Consider the following 22,214-nt stretch of genomic DNA (forward strand, 5'->3'; position numbering starts at 1 on the left):
GTTCCTTCAGTCATCTTTATAATTTTGTAACCATGACCAAATAGGACTGACTGCATAAGAGGTGCAATGAAGACCACTTTAAGACCACATCTTGGAAAATTCATTCCAGTATCTGAATAATCAGATACAGGGAGAAATCACAATGGGCCTGTTCAGACGGCACACTAAGCCATTGTTAGGCTGCTAATCCTTTTGCGGGAAATGGTTAGTGAGTGTGTTTAAACCATGGTTATGTAGCCAACAAGGTGGGGAATGGTTCACACAACACGCTAAGCCATAATGTTTAGTTCAAAATGCTTATCCACCGTGGCTTAGCATGTCGTCTGAACAGGATCAGTGACACTAATCCTACCAACCTGCCTTGAATGAATTAGCATCTACAAGTTCTCAAGCATTTGCCCAACAAGAGACCTCTGATGTTTGTTTCTGGCTTTCAGTGATGTCTCTTTGAATATATGCCTGGAGGTAGGATCAGACCATTTTCTCATCTCCATGTATTTACAACAGAGAATTATTCACGGAAGTGCTTCGAGCACACACACGTACCAATTCATTTCACTTGGATAATACCACACATTCAGAATGGAACATTTCCCATTTCCAGCAAACTAACACTATTCAATGTAGCATGCAACTAGATTTTTATTTCTGTCTATAAAACTAATCCTAGGATTGCCCAACTAAGAGCAGCTTTTCAGTACAACAGGTGTTTTCAGATCACCAGCGGAGAAGCCTTAAGCTTTTAACCACAACTGAAATAACCCTTTTTACTCCATGTTGAAAAGCCAAGACTCCAGCATGATCTGCATAAAGGGATCAGCTTAATTAGAAACAGTATTTTTAAATTTTGCTTTATCTAATCTTGTAGCCACTGTGCCAGATTTTCAACATTACATCACTAAAAATAAATCATAAGAAATGCCTTGCTGGATTAGACCAAAGGGCCTTCTAGCCTAGCATTCTGCACAAATAAGTACAAGATGTACTTAAAAAAATTATCTCTCTCTGTCTCTCACACACATAACATTTTTCAGATTACAGACTCATTTAAAAATGTGAACGTTTCAACAAGCAGTCACATTTTTACCATGTGAATTATCTAAAAACAAACTGTTTTATGATTTCCAGAAAAAGGACAGTTCTTGAAAGTAATTCCTTGTCTAGATATACATGGAAGTGTACTGTATGACTGAAACTGCACACACAATTTGTACTCCTTCAGTAAGTACTTGAATTACAGAGGGAGGGGGGAGGAGAAGAGGGGGTTTCACTAGAGATGTTAAATTTCCGGAAATGTTGAAGCCATGGGAGAAAAATATTTTTTCCCTGTTTTTTCTGGAAAAAAGTGGAAAGTTCTGGAAAGATTGAAACTCACTTTGTTACTTTAGGAACATAAAATGTAATTATGTCCAAGTTGGTTTGGCCTAAAATTATCACATCTAGTATATTAAAATTATAGTGCGTTCAAACAATTATTACGAATTGAATTTACTTTTTTAAATTTTTATTTTTTTTGTAACAAATGGAGCTACAAGCTCCTGAACTGTAAGGAACACTTGAACTATAAGGAACCTCTTTGGTTTTGCCAGTTTATGAGCAGCATGCAAAAAACAATTAAAAACAACAACAGAAGAAAAAACTATTAACATTAGTAACAAAGAAAAATATTTATGTATCCACTAGTCCTCCAGTATCAAGCAGACATAAAGCATCCATTCCCATAAAAAAAACCAAGAGACCGGGGGGACCAAGATTCAATAAATATGCATGAAACTTAATGAGACTCATTTTCTGAGCTATAGCTATCACTATCAGTTTCAGTTTGCAACCTAGGACTTGCTTGTTCTTGGTGCACTGAAACTGAAATAATCTCATATTGTACATAATTTTTAGAAATCATTTGGAGAAGTAAATATATGAACACCTTGTCTTAAATATTTTATTTATCATTCTAAAATAAAATATTCCATAATCCATTATTTCTTCATTTTTTCCAATTTTTCAGGGGGGAAAAGGCTTTTGGGGGAGGAATGGTCCCCCCCCCCCCGAATTTTTCTGAGTTTTTTTTGTGGGCCTTCACATCTCTAGGTTTCACTCCCTTACCTTTTCAATAGCTGCCTTTAGCTACCATTTTTAGTAGCTGAAGTAGCTACAAGGAAGTCATAATTTGGCTAAAACTGCAGGGAGACAGGGCTTACAGTTTGTATTACCAGATATATACAGGGAAAAGAATTCAGTTAGTTAGCCTGGTCCCAAGTTAAGGCTTTGTATGCCATCAACAAAATCTTGTACAGCCTCAGTAGCTAATAGGCAACCAGTGCAACTCTTTTAACACAGCTGTAATATGTGTATATCTGGGTGCTCCACTGAGCATCTTAGCTGCTGCATTATACACTAACTGCAACATCCAAACAGGGTGCAAAGTTAGCCACACACAGAGTACATTATAGTAGTCTAATACTGGACCCATAGGAAGATTGCAGTGACATAGTTGAGACAATGCACTATAGCAGCCACCCTTTAGACTGCTTTTGCCTCGATGTGGAAGCCAAAATGTAGCCCAATACAGCAGAAATCTGTAGAACCTTTTCATTTGTATGCAAATCGTCACCCTTCTGCAGATGAAAGAGCTATGCTGAACTAATAGCTGAAATCCGAAGATCTACTCTGTGGCCTGGTCTTCATGATGAAACAACTCAGTTTGCTGTGAGTTGTTTGCGAGCGTGTAAGCATGCTAGCTCCCAACCGGTCACTTCCAGTGTGTTAAACAACCCAGAGCTCCAGGTTCAGGTATCACAGAGAACAACCCAGGGATAGACCATCTCTGGGTTGTTACTTTAGCACACTGGAAGTGTGTTCTGGATTTTTAGGAAATAGTTGATTTTGCAATTTTGGACTTCCTGGGAAGACTATTGAAAAAATGATAATCCACCTCTCTTAAAACAATATAAGCTGTCTTATTATGAAATGTAAATACTAAATGTTATGAATATTTAGGAATTAAAAATATAAGTTAAAAGTAAGTGTATTAAAGAGAAGACAATGCAGAGACACAAACACGGTTCACAACAAATTCTGGATAACTGGCATGAAAAATAATGGTCAAGTTGACCTGGACAGTATTCCCCCCACAAATTGAACTAAAACCCTATCACTTGAGACAAAATGTTATTTGAGTAATTAACAGGTATACGTCTGCATTATTTCACTTATCAGTTAATGAGTAAAACGCATTATGTACAGTATACACATCAAAAAGCTTGATATACAGATGTCTAGAAAAATGTATGTACTTGGGTGTAATTAGCAAATTTTGAGTAATGAGTTGTCTTCTCAAAAATATAATTCAAAAGGTTTATGTATAAACTCTTTTTGTATGTTCTAATTTCTAAGGAATGCTTAACAATGAAATAATTAAGACTGTTAGCCTTAATTTATAGGACAGTAGATAATACAAGTCATGAAGTAATCCCTACACAAAGAAGTATAAATCTACCCTGATATTAAAATGCAGGAGCTTCTTATTAGAAGCTTACCAGATCTGTGTACATGTCAGCTAAGTAGCCTATTCAGTACTTGAATGGCGAACTTTATACTTAGAATGAGATCTCTCCATTCTATTTGGACTAGAAGCCCAAGAAAAAGAAATGTTTAAAAGTTCTATATCTTGTTAAATTATTAAAATCTAAAAGTCTTTAATAAAGCCCTATTTAACAATAGAAATGTTTTTATGCCATTTTATGCAAGTTATATTTTGATGTGAAGGTACAAGTATATTTCTATTAAAAATGAATAACAGGTCAAAAAGATTTTCCTTTACTTATTCATGTTAGTAGAAAACCAAAATTGAATCCACGTAAAACAATTTTTGATGTACACTTTGACATATAATGATCAGCGATGGGTAGTTAACTGACAGCTTAAGGCTTCCTAAACACTGGAACTATAAATTGAAAACACTCAGTGAAGGCCCAAATCTGTAACAAGTGCATAAGCAGTCAGGATCCAGCACGTTCACTCCCTCCCTCCCAAACAAGATATAGACTGGGTTCAGACAAAATGATAACCAATGGTGGTTTAAATAGTCATTGTTTGGTTATTTAACCCACCGTGGGCTATCGTGTTGTGTGGAGGAAGTTTTGTAACCAATGGTAGATTACTTGGCTGAAATAACTAACAAAAATAATAAATGCTGTGCAGAGTTGGTTATTTGAACCATCATTGTTTATCGTGTTGTGTGGAGGGCACTGTTGGCTATTTTGTCAGCTAAAGAATTGCAAGGCAAGAGCAGTCAAGAGTTGGCTGCCACTCTAGTCCAGCTGGCTGGATAGATTTTCAGCAGCAATGGCTGATGGGATACTAATGGGAGGACTGAGGGGGAAGAGAGGGCAGGGGATGAGTCAACTCAGCGTGAACTAATAGTCAACTCAATGCTGATCTTAATACACACCATGGTTGATTATTATCATGTTGTATGGGGAATAACCCCCAGATAAACAACCGTTGAGTTATTACCCCACCATTGATTATCATGTTGTATGAACACAGCCACAGGTAACAAACTGTGGTCGTTTCATTGTATGAACTGCGTCTGTGTGCCCAAGGACTTGTGCATGCCTGGTGGGATTTTTACTTTCCCTCCTTTGAATAATAGAATCCTATACCATATCACAAATTTACTTTTGAAACTACACTTAACTTTAAAAGATCTTTCATAAGGAATGACATATGACAATGCTCTCCAAGGAACACATTCAAAAAGTCTGCCTAGGTATGAGAAACTAGATATGCCAACATGTTTAAATATACCTATGTATCTTTGTTTCAAAAATAAACAAACTCATTAAGGGTACAACTGTATCAAACTGCTGCCCGCTAGCTGGAAGCCTCCAATTTTGGAAGCTTCCAAGATTCCTATGCCCCGCTGGGCTGCTGCCAGCAAGGCAGGAGATCGATGGAGACAATTTTCATATCTCCATCCTCTTTTTAATTTTTTTCCACTAGATGGGTCTCCGAACTTAGTGGAGTTGCGGTAGCAGAGGTGGGCCCAGGACTGTAGAGGCTACAGCATATTGTGGCCTTTCCTCCTCCTTTCCCTCTCTGCCCTTTTGCCTCTCACTGACCTCAGAAAAAGAGCTACTAGAGAGTTTTATGTGGTATCTGGGTGGTGGGTGGTGCACGTGATAATCCAAGAAGGGATTTTCACCTCCAAGGTCATAGCTCTATGGCCTCAGAGGTGAAAATTCAGTATCCTTTTTATTCTCTCAGTATTTTAACACTTAATTTTAACTTACATTTAAATTTTACTGTTTTAACTCTGTATTTTAATCTTATATCAATTTTGCTGCATGGTTTTATCCTGGTTGTGCTTTTTATACTGTATTTTGTAATTGTGCTTTTAACCTGTTGGTTGTTTTATTGTGGTTTTAATTTTTGTGAACCGCCCAGAAAGCTTCGGCTATTGGGCGGTATAAAAATGTAATAAATAAAAATAAATAAAATAAAAATAAATATCCTATGCCCCCTCAAACAATGTCTAGAGGCCATAGAACTGAAGCCTGAATTACTTTAGAATAGTTGACTTTAGATATTATTTGTAAAATTTTATTTGCTGACTAAAAAGGAAGGCACATTTTAAATGTTCAAGTGTCCTGAAATATATTATTCGACATATATATATATATATACACATAGACCTAGTAGGGTGCCAATATTTTTACTTTTGCTTCCATGTTTTAATGAAGATTATTCTTGAAAACATTTCAATAGCCTCTAGGCTTTTTCTTACAAGACCTTCTATAACCCTTCTCAGGCAGACACACATCCTGTTTATGGGCAAGGACAGGAGCTGAACAGGCCATTGTGGTGTAGCTGGCGTTAAGTATTCTCGTTCTTAATTTGCAGCTAACTAGTGCCAAAGGTTTACAACCAAGACCAGACAATTCCTTCAAACTCCTACAGCTCTTACACAGGGAATTCATTTCTGACAGGGTTACAATGTACATTTCAGTCCTGGAGTATGTTTTTCATCAAACGAGACTTGCAATTAACCTTTTCTGTGTAAAGAAAATGGATCCCTTCACTATTTTGTTTACGCGATTTGTTTCAATAATGACTGAAGCATAAAGCATGGCTTCCATTTTCACTTCAAATGAAGCTGAGCCATATTACCAACATGTACCCTACTCCAAACATATCATTTATTCTGTGTTATACTGAAAATCACTTCAGCTATGTTTGACTGCAACACTGTCCTTCCACCCCAACTAGGTATTTAGATTGGACTAGCTCCTGAAACCATGTAAGTACAGCATTCCATACCACATCATAGTACATCAGCATGTATTTCCGAAGGCCCAATCTCAACAGCAATAAATCAGGAGTTTGGATTTCTATGAAAAGGATTTAACTTTTTAACACCAGATCATAGACGATAGTTGACAGCACAAAAATAATTCCTGACTGAATGCTGCACTAACATAGTATTTACTCCCTTTTGAATATACAGTTTAAAACTAAAATGCTTTGAACAAGTCACTTGGCTTGGAGACAATGGTGTCATTCCAACAGCAGAAGAGAAACGGCTGGCAGAATGGATTTCCTCTGGCATATGTAGCCCCACACACATGCTCCCTTCCGGAGCAGATTTGGGGCTGAAGTGGTGAGGAGAGGATGCGTGAATTGATGGTCATCTTTTCCTGGATGGAGTACAGAGTAAAATTTCTGGAGATTTTGAGGCCATGGGGGGGGGGGGGAATAAGCTTTTTTTTTTAGTTCTATTTACAAATCTAAAGTCACTTTGTTGCTTTAAGACAGCCTTCCCCAACTTGGTGAGCTACAGATATTTTGCACTTCAGCTCCTATTAGCCTCAGGCAGCATGGCCAATGATCAGGATGGCTGGGTACTATAGTCTAAAAAATGTGGAGGGCACCAGTTTGGGCAGGGCTGCTTTAGGAAGACAAAGCAGCCTTTCTCTACATAAAGTTATTTTATGTATAACTTAATTTGCTCATAAAATTATCATTTAAAACTTTTAAAAATAAACTCAGTTAACAAATTTGTAATAATTGTCTGAACTACACTAGATTAGAACTACATTAATGACAACAGCATCGTAAGGTCTCTATAGAATAAAACCCAAACTGTCAAGAATGCACATTTACTGTCAAGAATGCACAGCGGTGACTCTACTGACATATTGGGAAACTTAACATAACTGTCTATCAGTAAAACATACTTTCCATCAATAACTTTTAATAAGGAATGAAAGAAATAATTATGCTGGGAAACTTACAAAGAGGATTAAAAATGTTTTCCCACATGGCTTCATTCCTCCCCCTCCCCCCCCCCCCCGATATTTTGTATCTCTAATCTTTCTATAAAAATGTTCTTATCACATAGTTTTTAAAAATCATTTTATGGGGAGTAAAGGCTGGGTAACAATACATAAATACTCTGTCTTAAATTCTTAAAGAAAATATTCCATAATTTTTATTATTACATTTCTATCCCGCCTTTTTTCCTCCAAGGAACCCAAGGTGGCATACAAATTCCCTCCTCTCCATTTCATCCTAACAACAACAACCATGTGAGGTAGGTTGGGCTGAGTCTGTGACTGGCCCAAAGACACCCAGTGGTTTTCCATGGCTGAGTGAGGACTAGAAACCAGATCTACTGACTCCCAGTCCAACACTTTAGCCACTACATCACACTGGCTCCAAAGCTTTCCTACTGAAGGACATCCTGGGTACCAATACAAGCCGTGGTAACCTCCAGACTGTACTACTACATTATGCTTGATCTGGTGATCTCATTGAAGACTATCTGGAAGCTTCAATTAGTTGATACGCAGCTATCAATTTAATTAAAGGAGTGGGACGAACGTAAGACATTACAAGCGTGGTAACAAAGCTGTACTAGCCTTATTAGGCAACCAGAAAAGTGTGACTGCCTGAACCACGCCCCTTGCCTAAGGTGTGGGGTCTTGCCCTTGACCTCATACTGTGTTTTCAGGCATAGCACAAGGTCAGAAACAACCCATATTCCCTCCCTAGCTCCAAGGAGTTGCGGGGGTACTCTCCAATGCAAAAGCAAGACCCAGCACTACCCTTGCTTGGAACTAAGGGGAGGTGCAGACTGACTTTGGCTCTGCATTTGCCAGGGCGCTGAGTGCCCAGCTTGCCCAGGGAAAGCTCACTCTCCTCCCCTTGTCAACTCTGAGCTGGAAGGTGCAGGAAGGCATGTGGCCTTGTTTCAGAGCTTGCTGGGCACCCAGGATGCTCAACAAGCATAGTGACAAAATATATCCCAAGCATCCTTTAAACACCGGGATATGGATGAGACACGAACTGTCCCTGTGGTTCCGGAGTAGGAGAACGTCTGGGGCTTTTTGTGCTTCCCAGGGACTGAGCACTCACCATTGTAAGCAAAATTATAGATCCATGAGTATGAGCAAATACATCTTTTTAGCACATCATTATCCTTTGCCCAACAAAATGTAATAAAAATGGAAGTTCATAGGCCAGTGTTGTTCACATTCTTAAAAACAGATTCCACACAGCTTTCTGGTATATAAGGACAACCAATCATCATTTGGTAAAAGAATAGTTGTGTGAATCAGTCCCAAGAATCCATTTGAAACGTCAGTTTTAAGACAGAACATCTCTTACAGTAAACCAAGATGAAACATTGGAAAAATTGAGATATTTTGAAGAACAAACTGATTCAGCATTCTGATCTTGTATGCCAGACCAAACAGCACTCTGTTGTAATTCTGCTTTGATGCTATAAAGAAGTCATAGACTTCCTGACCAAATGATTCACAGAAGATATAGCTGGCCAAGGACATACGAGAGGCAGGTGATCTTTGGGCACAGACCAGCCAGTTGTCTACAGTGCTGCCAGAGAAAAATACTGACCAAGTGAGAGAAAGAGGGAGGAACCGAGAGAGCTGTGTCTGGGGAAACCTTATTTCACATTCCAAAAATGTATATTGCTGTGGTTCTTGGAGAACAAGACTGCCACTTATTTACAGGCACAGCACGTAGTTCAACGTGTTACAGATAGGTGAAATAAAATGTAATCTAACTGGAGAGAGAAAGGACAGCCGAGATTTGCACGTCAACACTTCACTTGTTACATTAGAATACTTTCATTAACCAGCTGTACTATACAGGGGAGAAAGCAGAATGCTTATCTGGGTAGTATTGTTTAATACCTTTGTAATATAAGTTACACTCAGGCTATAAGGTTGTAAAGTGGGTTTTGACATATAATTTACCCTTACCAGGTATACGAAAGCCAGCTGTATTGGGAGAAGGAAGACACATTTGGCAACCTGTAATAAACAAGTCACTGCTGCTGTGGGTTGGTAGATTCTCAGACTTCATATCACAAGAGAAAATCTGCTCTGTGAGAGACTGCTCTGAAGCATTTCACAGTATTGATGGATTGTTGGGCATGGTAGGAGGCAGGGAGAAAGGACACAGGATTCAGTCACGTGGCTCTCTTCTAAACTCCTAATACAGCCAGAGATGTGAATGGGCTCTCTCTTGGTACTGATCTGGATAAATTCCTGGAGGCGAAGGCTATCAATGGCTACTAGCCCTGATGGCTGTGTGCTACCTCCAGTATTCGAGGCAGCAAGACTGTGTTCACCAGTTGCTGGGGAACATGGGTTGGAGGGTGCTGTTGCACCATGTCCTGCTTGTTGGTCCCTGGCCGATGACTGGTTGTCCACTGTATGAACAGAGTGCTGGACTAGATGGACCCTCAGTCTGATCCAGCACGGCCCTTCTTATGATGTGCTACAGGCACACAGGAAGGGCTTCCTTTGTCCTGCCCTGTGTTGTAACTGATTGACACAAACACCACGAGAGTTTTCTGCTCTCCGATAGAAATTAGGTTTATCTGCTTTTGAGTTTTATTCATTTTGTCATAAGGAAAAGGTGGTATTCAAAGGTGCCCATCTATATGCTGAAGAGGTCTTCTGCTCACAAAAAGACTCTTTCATACCTCACATAAAAACCTAGTGCTTCTACTTGCTGTGCCTTATTAGTACCTAATATACGGTTCAAGGAGATTATGATATAGAAGATTGGTATAAAGAAATATGGGATATTGTTATAAATGATAAATTAGCATGTAATATTAGATTTAGAAGGGGAATAACAAAAAACAATGATTTTGAAGAGATATGGAAATTGTTCCTAGAACATGTATTGTTAAAAGGGAGAGGAAAAACACCTCCAGAAGATTCAATGCAATTTTGGAAACTAGGATAAGTTCCCGAGGGTGGAGGGCACTTATTAATGTTAGTTAAGAAGTAGAATGTATAGCTAAGAAATAAGAGGAATGTTATGTTATGTATGTATATGATTTATCATGTGTTGTCAAATAATTAATTAATTTTTTTTTAAAAAAAATATAGGATTACAGGTGCAATCCTATTGGGATTCCTGACAGCAGCTGAACTCAGAGGCTGATGGGAATCCTATGCAGAGAGGGAGCCACACAGAAGCAATCTTTGCCTCTGTACGCCCTCTGCTCTGTATTTCAGCTAGATGAGTGTTTTCACTCATCTAGCTGAGGCGTCGGGGAGTGGGAAGGATGGAGGCTGGGGATAGTTTGTATTCCCGCTTCCCCATTCCCCTCCTCTCCCCACCCATGGGAATGCTCCATTCCCTCCTCTCTGAGGGAGAGACAGCTGGCACAGTTCTCTCCGCTCCAGCTGCAAGGGGGAGAGGGCAGGGAGGTCGGACTCCTGGGTCTGAGGTTGGAGCATTGCTTATCTCAGATCCAGGAATGTGAAGTATCATATGCCCACGCACCCCCGGACACTGTCTAGGTGCCATAGGATTGCTCTCAAAGTTAACTTCATGCAGGCTGTTGCACATGCTTCGCAAAAACTTCAAGCAGCTATTTTAATTCTGCTCAAAGTTCTTTGGATCCAACCCAAAACTATTTTTATTAACAGCATAACCCTGTTAATTCATCTATAACGCAATGGCCGATGGGGGGAACGTTTAAAAAATTGAGTCACAGGGGAAGTTATGATATGTATTAGACTAGAAGAGGTGCAGAGGTGAGAAAAAGTATGCACAGACCTTTTTCCTTCCCATATGTCAACAGGATTTGAGAGCTTATGAAAAATAAGGATCAACAAAAGTGGAACGCAGCGCTAGCTTCACCATCTGGTTCACCTTCGAGCCAGACTATGTTCTATCAGTTTTGACAGCTCTCCCTCCCCTTGATCTTATCCCTTTTAATTCTGTTATCTGATTTTCTAATGTTTTCCTATGTTTCATCAAGCAAGTGGACGCAAGCAGAAAAAATTAAACAGAAAGGCAAAATTTAATCTGCAAGATTATTAAAATTTTCATATCTGAAGTATGATATGGGTTGGAATACTTTCACAGGAAAGTATTCCAACCCAATTCGTTATGAAGAAAAACACTGAACTCTTCTATATACTTTTAAGAAATAAAAATTTAGAGTTTATCAAAACAAGAATTGTTTTCATTGTTTTCATCCCTGGCCAAATACTATAAAGAAAAATGGGGAAACCAGCCTTAACTCATTTCCATTTAAATTGACAATTTAAAAGGATACAAGATGAGCCTTTCAACTGTGTTTATGGTTTCACTAACTATTTTTTCCAAATTATTTTCTTAAGAAATACTCTTAATGGTTTCTAAAATCATCAAATCATATTAAGCTGATGGCTTCCATCACAAAACGTTGAAAAAAGCTCTGCAAAACAGATTTGTTTTAAAAACCCAATTAAATGAAAATAATAGATATATATTATTCTATTTTAGAAACCGTCATTTAAGTTCTCTGTTAAAAGTGAATGCTCATTTTGAAACTGTAGTCTTAAGGACTCTGGCATAGATTTTGAGGTCCTTCCACTATTTTTTGCAAATCTCCCCTTCCCTCATGCAACCTCCCATGCTCTATTGGAAAGTTTCCCATACCTTCAAAGCAGGTTTCCAGAAGAACGAGAGGCTGCAGGGGGAATCTGTGAACACTCCCTGGCCCCCATGACTGAAAGAACTTAATATCTAAGCCTCTATCTGCATGGCAGTGAATTTGTGGTGGAAGATACTTACAGTGCAATCCTTTGCATTGTCTACACAGCAATAAGCTTCACCGAGTTCAATAGGACTTATTCTGAGGTGTGTATGGTTGCAGCCTAAGTGAGCCTAGATAGATTCTGTACCATTTCCTATAGTTCTTTGTTCAGTCTGTATTTGTTAATGCTGAACAGTCACAAACCTTCTGCGCTAAGAATGTAAGATCAGTGCACACTGACACCCATATACATATCTGGGAAGCAATAGCTCCTGACTTTGCACAGCTTGATCCCCAACTCCCCGTATTTGTTGACTTGGGCATATGTTCTCCTACTGCAAGCAGTTCTCTCACACACATCGGAAGCTTTTGCATAAATTTCTGGAAACATGCCTATTTTGGGTGTTGGTTTCTCAGTGACTTCATAGTTTATGTTAAAACCAACATTTTTCCTCAAACAATAAGAAATTTTGTTTTATGAGCCACTGTCTGCAAAACTGACATCTAGGAAATAACTAATACATTTAAAATAAATTTTGTAAAGGTTTTGGGGTGGAGTGGAGGGTACTATCAAGAAATGAACGATTGTTATCCCTTTGCATTTAGTTGATACTGCATATAATCACTCACAAAAGCTACAATCATGAATCCATTCGTGAGGCTTCGGACTTGTATTTCCTAAACAATAGACTTCCATAGCACATAATAAGCTGAAGTTCAGGGCAATTTTAAGAGCAGTTTGTGGCAGGGTGGTCTTGCTGTAGTTAAAAGCCCTGCTAGGTGGCTTAAGCAAGCCCTTGGTCAGGCCCAAAGAAACTCTTTGGATTACAACCAAAATCTGAAAAGTATTTTCCCCCTAGAAGTAGACTATTTTCCAGTCTAGAGCATGAATTCTAATTGTAGCGTGTTTCCACCAAGGACATTCGTTAAGATGTCTGAGGGTATTTACATATGATAGAAACATATAACGGACAACAGATAAAATTGTGAATATGCAAGTCCCATTGCTGGCTGCTTTTTTTAAGAAACTGTTTTAATTTCTCCTGAATGTTGTTGTTTGTGTTTTTGGTTACTGCAAGATACCTGGAACAACAGAGAGAAGAGGATACAAATATTTTAAATAAATGAAGTCTGAGATATATGGACCTCTTCTTCAGGAGTAGGGGTTTAACATAAAACATGTAGGTTTGAAATATCAGTGGGTCCAGCAAAGTATCTTCTCCCTTGATCTGGAATTTTTGAGCTAAGATCAACATGGTCACTAGGGCTCTGACCTACACAGACCATGCTGAAGAGGTGACTCATGATTTGCTTTCAAGGATCTGCATAGATTCTGATGCTTCAAGGTATCTTGAAAGGCCTCACTTCTTCAGGATAGCTATATTTAAGCAGATATCAGATGAATGTATGACAACCATCTAACCAGCCTGCAGATTTAGGAATCCACATGTAGGCTGAGAAGATGCCTGCTCACACATACACGCAACAGTGTATATGATGTTAGAGGAGTGAAGGTCAAATATCGACCCTGACTTTACTGACTAATCCTCCTTCTGTAGTTAGTGTCTAAATAAACCAAAAAGGTACTTGCAATCATGAGATGTTTTGTAATGTTGACAGATATTGTGGAAGTTCCTGACAAAAAGCATGTGAAAACTAGTTGTTTTTCTAGTTGTGACAGAACTTTGGTCTCCTGAAACAGCAATAAAGCTTAGAGAGTGGGCACAGAAAAGATTCTTTGAACGGATCCTTCCCTATACTCACTTTCTACTGCAAAATATATTATGGAACAAATAATCCAAACATCAATATTGTAATTGACAACAAATAGCATGGATGTCTACAAGCAACATATCAGCCTCAGGTGGTAAAGAATAACTTTCCTGAAATTAAGTAAATGACACGACACAGCTTTCCACTGACCAACAGTAGATGTACTGGTAGACTAGTTTTCAAATAATCAGCCACTAGATGGCAGAGTAATAATATACCGCTCGTTTCTTTTATGAAGAATTTGCCCAAAAGGTAAGGCTACATTACTTCAAGAGACACATATTAAATTGAGTATGAAGAACATCATGCAAAGCTACACTTCTGCCACAAAGAACAGGCGGCCACCATAGTTCATGTCTTCTCTGGTAACAGCTCGACAGCAGCATTCATTTAAAACTTTAGCATGTTCAGCAAAGCAATTCAGAAAGCTTTTTTGATACCACAATTTTAGACGAGCTTTTCTGATGTCATGATTTTAAAATAGCTAGATTAAAAATCAAAGGGGCAAATGTACACTCATGAAGTTCACTGTACGGTGGGCTTTCTGTAGCATTTTATCTAGTAATTCAAAAGTAGCAGCGTGCACACAGAGCAAGATACAAATATAGATGGGAATTCTAATCAATACAAAAAAGTCCTTAAAATACAGAAATCTCTATAACAGTTTCTGGATTTCAACCATAAGGAGGAGCATCTTTTGATCATGGGCTTATTAAGGTGGTAATTATATTCTGAGAAATATGGTTAGTGCTCCTGAGAAAAGGCATGAACCTGTTTTCATAGGACATTCAGGTACAAACAGCAGAAAGCCAGCCATAAAGTATACATCACCAGAAGTAGCCTGTCATCCACATCAGCTGTGTGGAGGCTCCTGAAGAATATCAAATTGAACCCAGAAAGAACTTAATGATGACAAGGCCTACATTCGAGTCAACAGCAGTATTTTAACGATTCATTTTTTTTAGCAATTTGTCTTACTTATCCTGAAAACATTCTGAGATTAGAGATACAGCAGTTTGCCCAAGACAATGACTCCAAGGATAACACATTATTCACTGGTTGAGACGGCTCTCTCTTATAACTATCAGGATTGTAACTACATGCCGCACACAAACTGAGGACAAGTCATTATGCAAATAGCATAGCGCTATGAACAGCTCAGGGTACAAACAAGAAGTATTTTCAAGAAATACTTCTGCATAAGTTGTGTGACTTGGATTCAGAGTCTGTCTCCTGCAGATGAAGGGCTCCTTCCACCTATGGAAGGCTTCTAATCCAGCAGAGCATAAAGCATTTCTACTGGTAGAATGGGAGACAAGGCAATATTTGCTGACCCACCATCCAATATTTGCCAACCCCACACTGGAGCCATTCAAGAGGCAGCTGGACAACAATCTGTCAAGGATGCTTTAGGGTGGATTCCTGCATTAAGCATGGGTTGGACTCGATGGCCTTATAAGCCCCTTCCAACTCTACTATTCTATGATTCTATGAATTCCCTGCGCGTGCGCCCCCCCCAAAAAAAAAATCTGCTTTGATGGGGTGGGAGACTCTGGAACAGTATTAGGAGGTGGTCCTGGGGGAGGGGTGAATTACCTACCACCACCAATACCCCGCTTCCCACCATCCAGAGCATCATGAACAGAACATTTCCCAAGGAGTGTTTCTACAGGCAGGGGGGAAATACTTGATACCACCCTATGTACATGGACCCTTCCACATAATTGTGAACCCTAATTGTGCAGAACTGTGTACAACAGTCTGCACTACGAATGTATGGACCTTGTTAAAACTGTTCCACCTATGTTTTGCAGATTATCAGGCATCTTTCCTCCCGTCATTTGGTCATTGACGGAACCTGATTTTTGTGCGAGAATTTTGTTGGTTTGCAAATGAGCATTTGAGCGTAGGCATAAATCCCCCCTCCCCCAAACAAAACTAAAAAACAAAAAACTGCCTGCAAATCTGCATGGCTGGGAAAAAGTCAGTCCTCTGTGGAAGCCACACAATGGATTCATAGAAAGCCTAACTAATTTGGATCTACTGAAGATTGTTCTGACTTCCCAAGTCCATATGCATAGAGCTGTATGTGCATAGAAGCCCCTTCCAGATCTTCCAAGTAACATGTGGTGGTTGTAGAGGATCCCACCACCAACTAGGGATGCCACAAGCACCCGACTCGGTCTGGAGTCTGGCAGACACCTCTCGCCCCCGTGTCCGCCCTCTCCCAGACCTGGTTAGGCTAAATCCTGTCTACGAAGGATTTAGCGCCGGGTGCCCCACGAACACGAGGTGCGCTACAGGCGAGAGGCTGCCCCCTTCCGGCCGCGCTCCGCTACCGAGATGGACGGCTCTCCTCACCGCACCGGGCGGGGACCCGGCACGGCTAGCCGAGACCAACCGAGGCTCCTCGGCGCTGCGGTATCCACATGAACGCGGATCCCCACCTGAGCACTCGCAAGGACCCGCCGAGTGCTCAGCAGCCACCCAACCATACGCTGAAGGGAGAAGGGATTAAACAAACTTCCAAGCAATGCAAGAGAAAATATAGATAAGTTTGCTTACAGATGTAAAAGCAAGCAGCTCCTCTTCAGTGAGCTTATGGACTGGATTGTTCTTTTGAAAGTTTATGCTGTAAAAAAACAACAACCACATGCTGAGTATTACACCTTTTTTCTTTTCATTAAATATTGTTAGCCACTTTGGGCATAATTCTTTGAAAATGTGGTGTGTACTCGTGTTAAAAGAAAAATATCAGCAAACTGAAATGAAATTAATCCACAGCATGTTGTTACATAAGCCACAGGTTTTCAAGTCTTAAAGCCAGTTGAACAGATCCTGAAACACATTCTCACATCTTATGTGAGACAGCTACAAAAACTCAAGACACCTTTTACATATGCCTCTTCTGTTAGATTGAAAAAAAAAAGATTAAATCAAAACAGTCACAATACTCGATACCACCCTATGTATCTGCACCCTATGTGGCTCTATGTATAGAAAGCAGAGCACAGAAGCCTCTTTGCATGTAAATGTTCCCAGGAGAATAGATCTGTAGTGCTACCAGCCTTGTGTGTCAGAACGTGTGTGGAGTTTCCCCTGCCCTGAGACGTTTTTCCACCAACAAGGTTTTGCAAAACACAATCTTTTTACTGTATGAAAACATGGTTGTCGGCGGAAAAACTAGATAGAACCAAGGTATCATCTTACCACATTCCAAGGATAACAGCAAGTTCTTCTGCACACAGGTCAGGCATCTGGTTCTGATGAGATTCCGCAAACTTTATTTCATTTAACACTGTGTCATCATTTAAAGCGTAATTCTGTTGGGAAATACACACAAGTGATAAATTACATCTAAAATTGTTCATGTGTTTGGAAGTTGCAGTAATAATAAATATCTTGTACAGCAGCATCAGGTTTTAACTTTGCCAGGAATATAAATTCTCAACTTGACTAACCAGCAGAAAAGATTCTTTTGGCTGGCGGAATAGCAACCGTGATGAGGATTTTTTTTTTATTTTTTTTTAGAAAAGTAGGATGCTTGACAAAAATGCAGAAATATGAATGAATAAAAGTTCTTTAAAAGAACAGAAAAGTTTAGAAATATATTCTCCATATATCATCTGAATCCGTAAAATCAATGATTTGCTAACTGTGTTCCAGGAAATCTTGAGCTTCCTTAAAACATTATGAAGGGTTTCTCTATGAGAAAATTCAATGGTGGCAAATAAGCTTACTTGAAATACTGTTTATTCATTGTACTGATTTTCCCTTGCAGTGTACTTATTTTAAAAACACTTATCCTCCCTTTCTGTTTTAGAGAACATTCAAGGTACTTGCAACGTTCATCTGCACTGGAAAAGTTGCAGAAAAAGGCAACTAAAGTGATCAAGGGACAGGAGCATTTCTCCTATGAAGCAAGGTTACAACAGCTGGGGTTGTTTAGCTTGGGGAAAAGGTAAGAGGAGACATGATAGAGGTACAAAATTATGCATGGTGTGGAGAATGTGGATAGGGAGGCATTTTTCTCCTTCTCTCATAATACTAGAACCCAGGGTTATCCCATGAAACTGAATGGTGGGATATTTAGGACAGATAAAAGGAAGTCCTTTTTCACACAGTGCATAGTTAAACAACAGAATTCACTACCACAAGATGTAGTGATAGCCACCAATTTGGATGGCTTTAAAAGGTGGTTGGATAAATTCCTGGAGAAGGTTATCAATGGCTACTAGTCCTGATGGATATGTGCTACCTCCAGTAGCAGTGGCAGCAAGCCTATGTACACCAGTTGTTGGGAGAAATGGGTGGTAGTTACACTCATGTCCTGCATGTGGGCTCCTGGTCAACAGCTGGTTTATCACTGTGTGAAAAGAATGCTGTACTAGATGGAGGTTTGGTCTGATCCAGCAGGGTTCTTTTTATAGTGTTAAAAGTTGTGTGCCCTTGAATTTAAGAGCCTCATGTGGCGCAGAGTGGTAAGTGGCAGTTACTGCAGCCGAAACTCTCCCCACGGCCTGCGACTGGGGAAGGCAATGGCAAACCACCCCGCTACAAAGTCTGCCAAGAAAACGTCAGCGGAAGCAGGCATCCCTCTAGGAGTTAGCAATGACTCAAGTGCTTGCACGAGAGGTACCTTTCCTTTCTTTCCTTGAATTTAATGTGCATCTTTAAAAAAGTGAAATCATGTATTGGCACACTGTTACAGTGGAGGTTCAGACACACTTGTCTTCTGTTCATGGGTATTGTGACCTATGGAATTATTGGGCATTACCTTGACACATTGATTCGGCTCGCATGTCACAATGACGCCGGCTGTTTATTCCATGAGTTCAAAACAAACAAGCAACTTTTTGTAATGCATCCCAATCCCTCCCAATCCCTTTTCCTTTTGTGTCAAGTCTTTTAGATTGTAAGACTGCGGGCAGGGACTGTCAAGAAATACTTTTGTAAGCCGCTGTGAGAGCCTTTTTTTGGCTGAATGGCGGCATAAAAATCCTTAAATAAATAAATAAATAAATGTGTGCATGATAAGAATAAAAGCCTGCAAATATAATGTCTGCACTCTTGAACTTTTAAAGTGAGTGCATTTAGACCAATCCTCCCAACTTAGAAGCAGCTATTCCCCATGTATAACAATTCTGTTGATGGTTTTATTGTATTATATATATTTGTGATTTTAGAGTTATGATTTCAATGGTGTTTGTGTGCAGTGTTGTGTTTTGCACAGGATGTTAGTCACCCCAGGCTTTTTGTGAGGAATGGTAAACTATAACCAAATAAGTAAATGCCACTGTGTGCGCACACCATCTCCGGTTAAAGGCCCCCATAGATCCATGTTGGTTGTTACACATGTACAAACATTAGCTACATCTGCATGTGAACAAGGATGCACGGCATCAACTCCCAGAATCCTTTAACAGAAGGTGGCAACAGTTTCTATCTGATGAAACACCTGGTGATACACAAAAATCTTTATTTGAAACTAGATGGCAGCATGAAAATGTTTTTCTGAATATCATCAGGATCCAGGCAGGTTCTTGCTACATTGCTCAAAACTTAATGGATTTATTCTTCATCACTAAAGAATATTCTTTTACTCCATGTGTATCATTTTACACTGCCCAATTATGTTATAAAATTACACTGGACAAGAAATGTCAATAACTGTGCAACACACACACACACACACACTCATGCCGCACCAGGAAGTCTGCATTTTTATCAGCTTCCAAAAACTGCACTTAGCCTTTTATACATAAGATAACAATTACTACACTTAGGCAAGCATGGCAATCTATGGATTCAATTCTATACCTTAGTTAAATCTTCTAGTGGAGTAGGTGCTGGACTAAGCTCACGGTAAGGAAGGTGGATGTTATCTTTCCTTTGAACATCTAATACAAGCTGTGCTACATATTTTTCCTGAAATTTTGTCCGTTTGCCCAGAGCACCTGCAAAAAATTAACCATTAAGATGAAACAGAAAATCCACCAGAAACTGATTAGAAATTATAGTTTAAAGTTACACATGTGCATATCTTTGTATGTATAAAACCACAGACTGAAGGCACGCAGGGTTATTCCTACTTTAATTTCAATGGGTCTACTTCAAGTAGAATTAATACTGAATACAACTCATAATGATCCTTGATGTGGTTAACCAGGTCCGAGTCAGATCAGTTCCTGGATGGAACATGGCCTGAAAACCCCATATATGCCACCTTGAGTCTCATGATGGAGAAAAGAAAGGATATAAGCATCATAATCACAATAAATACATAAAATATACAGTTTGGCACAAAGATACATTAATAACCAGTGTCCTTGTGTTTTACAATGAGTGGGTTCGGATGGCACAATAACCCACAATGGGTTAAATATGTCACGGTGATTTATTTAACCCATTGTGGGTTATCCTGTTGTCTGTCAGGTATTTTTTAATCCACAGTGGCTTATTTGGCCAAAATAAACCATACTGATAACTCACGGTCTGCAGAGTGGGTTATTGAGAGTCATACAGTGAGAGTGGTTCAGCTCACTGCCACATGACTCTCTACAATAGAAACAGCAAATAAACCTTCTCCAATTGCCAAGAAACCAGTCTGTGAAGTGCACAAGTGGCGAACGCAGTAATGCACTTCTGTGCAATTCTGGAACTAAAAATAAAACTGTCCCCGAGAGCCCGTAGCCCTCTCCCAGAAGTGCACAACTCCAAAGTTGTGAATGGGCGGAACAGCACCCCCATCATAGCACTAGTGCACTATGGCGATATAGTATGATTTTTTTTTAACAAAAATCCCACAGTGCCGGTAGCCCTCTTCCTGAAGTACGCAAGTCTGAAATTGCGAATGCGTGGAACAGCAGGCCTCCTGCCATAACGCTAATGCACTACAGTGATATAGTGTAATTTTTTAAAAAATGGATACAGCCAATACCCCAATCTCTAAAGTGAAAAAACATAAGCAGGGGTTTTGAGGGGGATCAGGTGCCTCCCTACAGAGGGACGCTGTGTATGAACTTTGTTCCTTTCCTGCAAACTCCAAGGGTTGATTTGCCCCACCCCCTTTTTTATGCACCTGGAATTTTCCCTCCCTGTAGCTCCTGCTGCGATGTAATGAATGGTTGAAACAGCGCTACTGCTGAGTGGGAGGACTACAACAGGACGGGGCAGATTAGGCACAATAGCTTAATAAGCTACACACAGTAGTTTATCAGCCTGGTTCTGTGGACTATTTCCAACACAAGCAGCGAGGTTAATTAGATAAAATGACACATTTGATGACTCACAGAAACATCCACAACTAAATGCCCCGTTTATTCCAACAACTGCCCTATATGGCTTAGGCTACGCTGACTGCAGCCAGGAAATCAGAAGACGTTTACTTCTTGGGAGGAGAGCAATGACAAATCTTGATAAAATAGTTAAGAGCAGAGACACCACACTGACAACAAAAGTCCGCATAGTTAAAGCAATGGTATTCCCCATAGTAACCTATGGCTGCGAGAGCTGGACCATAAGGAAGGCTGAGCGAAGGAAGATAGATGCTTTTGAACTGTGGTGTTGGAGGAAAATTCTGAGAGTGCCATGGACTGCAAGACGATCAAACCAGTCCATACTCCAGGAAATAAAGCCAGACTGCTCACTTGAGGGAATGGTATTAAAGGCAAAACTGAAGTACTTTGGCCACATAATGAGAAGACAGGATACCCTGGAGAAGAGACTGATGCTAGGGAAAGTGGAAGGCAAAAGGAAGAGGGGCTGAACAAGGGCAAGATGGATGGATGATATTCTGGAGGTGACAGACTTGACTTTGGGGAAGCTGGGGGTGGCGACAGCCGACAGAAAGCTCTGGCGTGGGCTGGTCCATGAAGTCACGAAGAGTCGGAAACGACTGAACGAATAAACAACAAAACCTAAATTAAGGTCCGTATCACAAGCCATTCTCTTGGTGTCTCTGCCATTAGAAATAAGGCAGGTAGTTGGTGACTGGAGAAAAGCCTTGCATTAGCTTCAGATGCCAGGCTAACAGTTTTTGCATTAGCTTTTGATGCCAGGCTAACAGTTTTTTATTTGCCAAGTCATGTGCATAGGCATGTGTATATATACCTATATAAAATTATAGCTAGAAATAGTAATTGCAGTCTACCAAAACATCTCCCAATTAAAGTTAAAATGTCTAGCATAAATCTTCAAACAAAGCTAAGTAAGTACAAACAACATCAATCAGTTGAATTTTTAATTTGTCATATTTAATCATATTGTAAGTATGAAATGAAGTAGCTTTGGGGCTATTTTTACCATACTCTTTCGAAGAGAAGCCATCGTTTTCGCTACGTTATAACGAACAAAGCAAGCTTCTCTA

At 39.7% G+C, this 22,214-nt stretch overlaps 1 protein-coding gene across 2 annotated transcripts in view; it reads right to left on the bottom strand.

Moving 5' to 3' along the window:
- The window catches only part of TTC27 (tetratricopeptide repeat domain 27), a 100,629-nt gene that overhangs the window by 60,844 nt on the left and 17,571 nt on the right, over positions 1-22,214 (bottom strand). For both annotated transcript variants that reach the window (XM_063124256.1, XM_063124254.1), the window contains exons 7-9: positions 19,667-19,803; positions 17,057-17,169; positions 16,412-16,478 (exon numbers count right to left, since the gene is read on the bottom strand). In XM_063124256.1, the coding sequence (XP_062980326.1) occupies positions 16,412-16,478; positions 17,057-17,169; positions 19,667-19,803 (317 nt within the window). The remainder of the gene's footprint in view (positions 1-16,411; positions 16,479-17,056; positions 17,170-19,666; positions 19,804-22,214) is intronic.

Source organism: Elgaria multicarinata, chromosome 4 (genome assembly GCF_023053635.1).
Source record: "Elgaria multicarinata webbii isolate HBS135686 ecotype San Diego chromosome 4, rElgMul1.1.pri, whole genome shotgun sequence".
In the NCBI taxonomy this organism is placed as follows: Eukaryota; Metazoa; Chordata; class Lepidosauria; order Squamata; family Anguidae; genus Elgaria; species Elgaria multicarinata.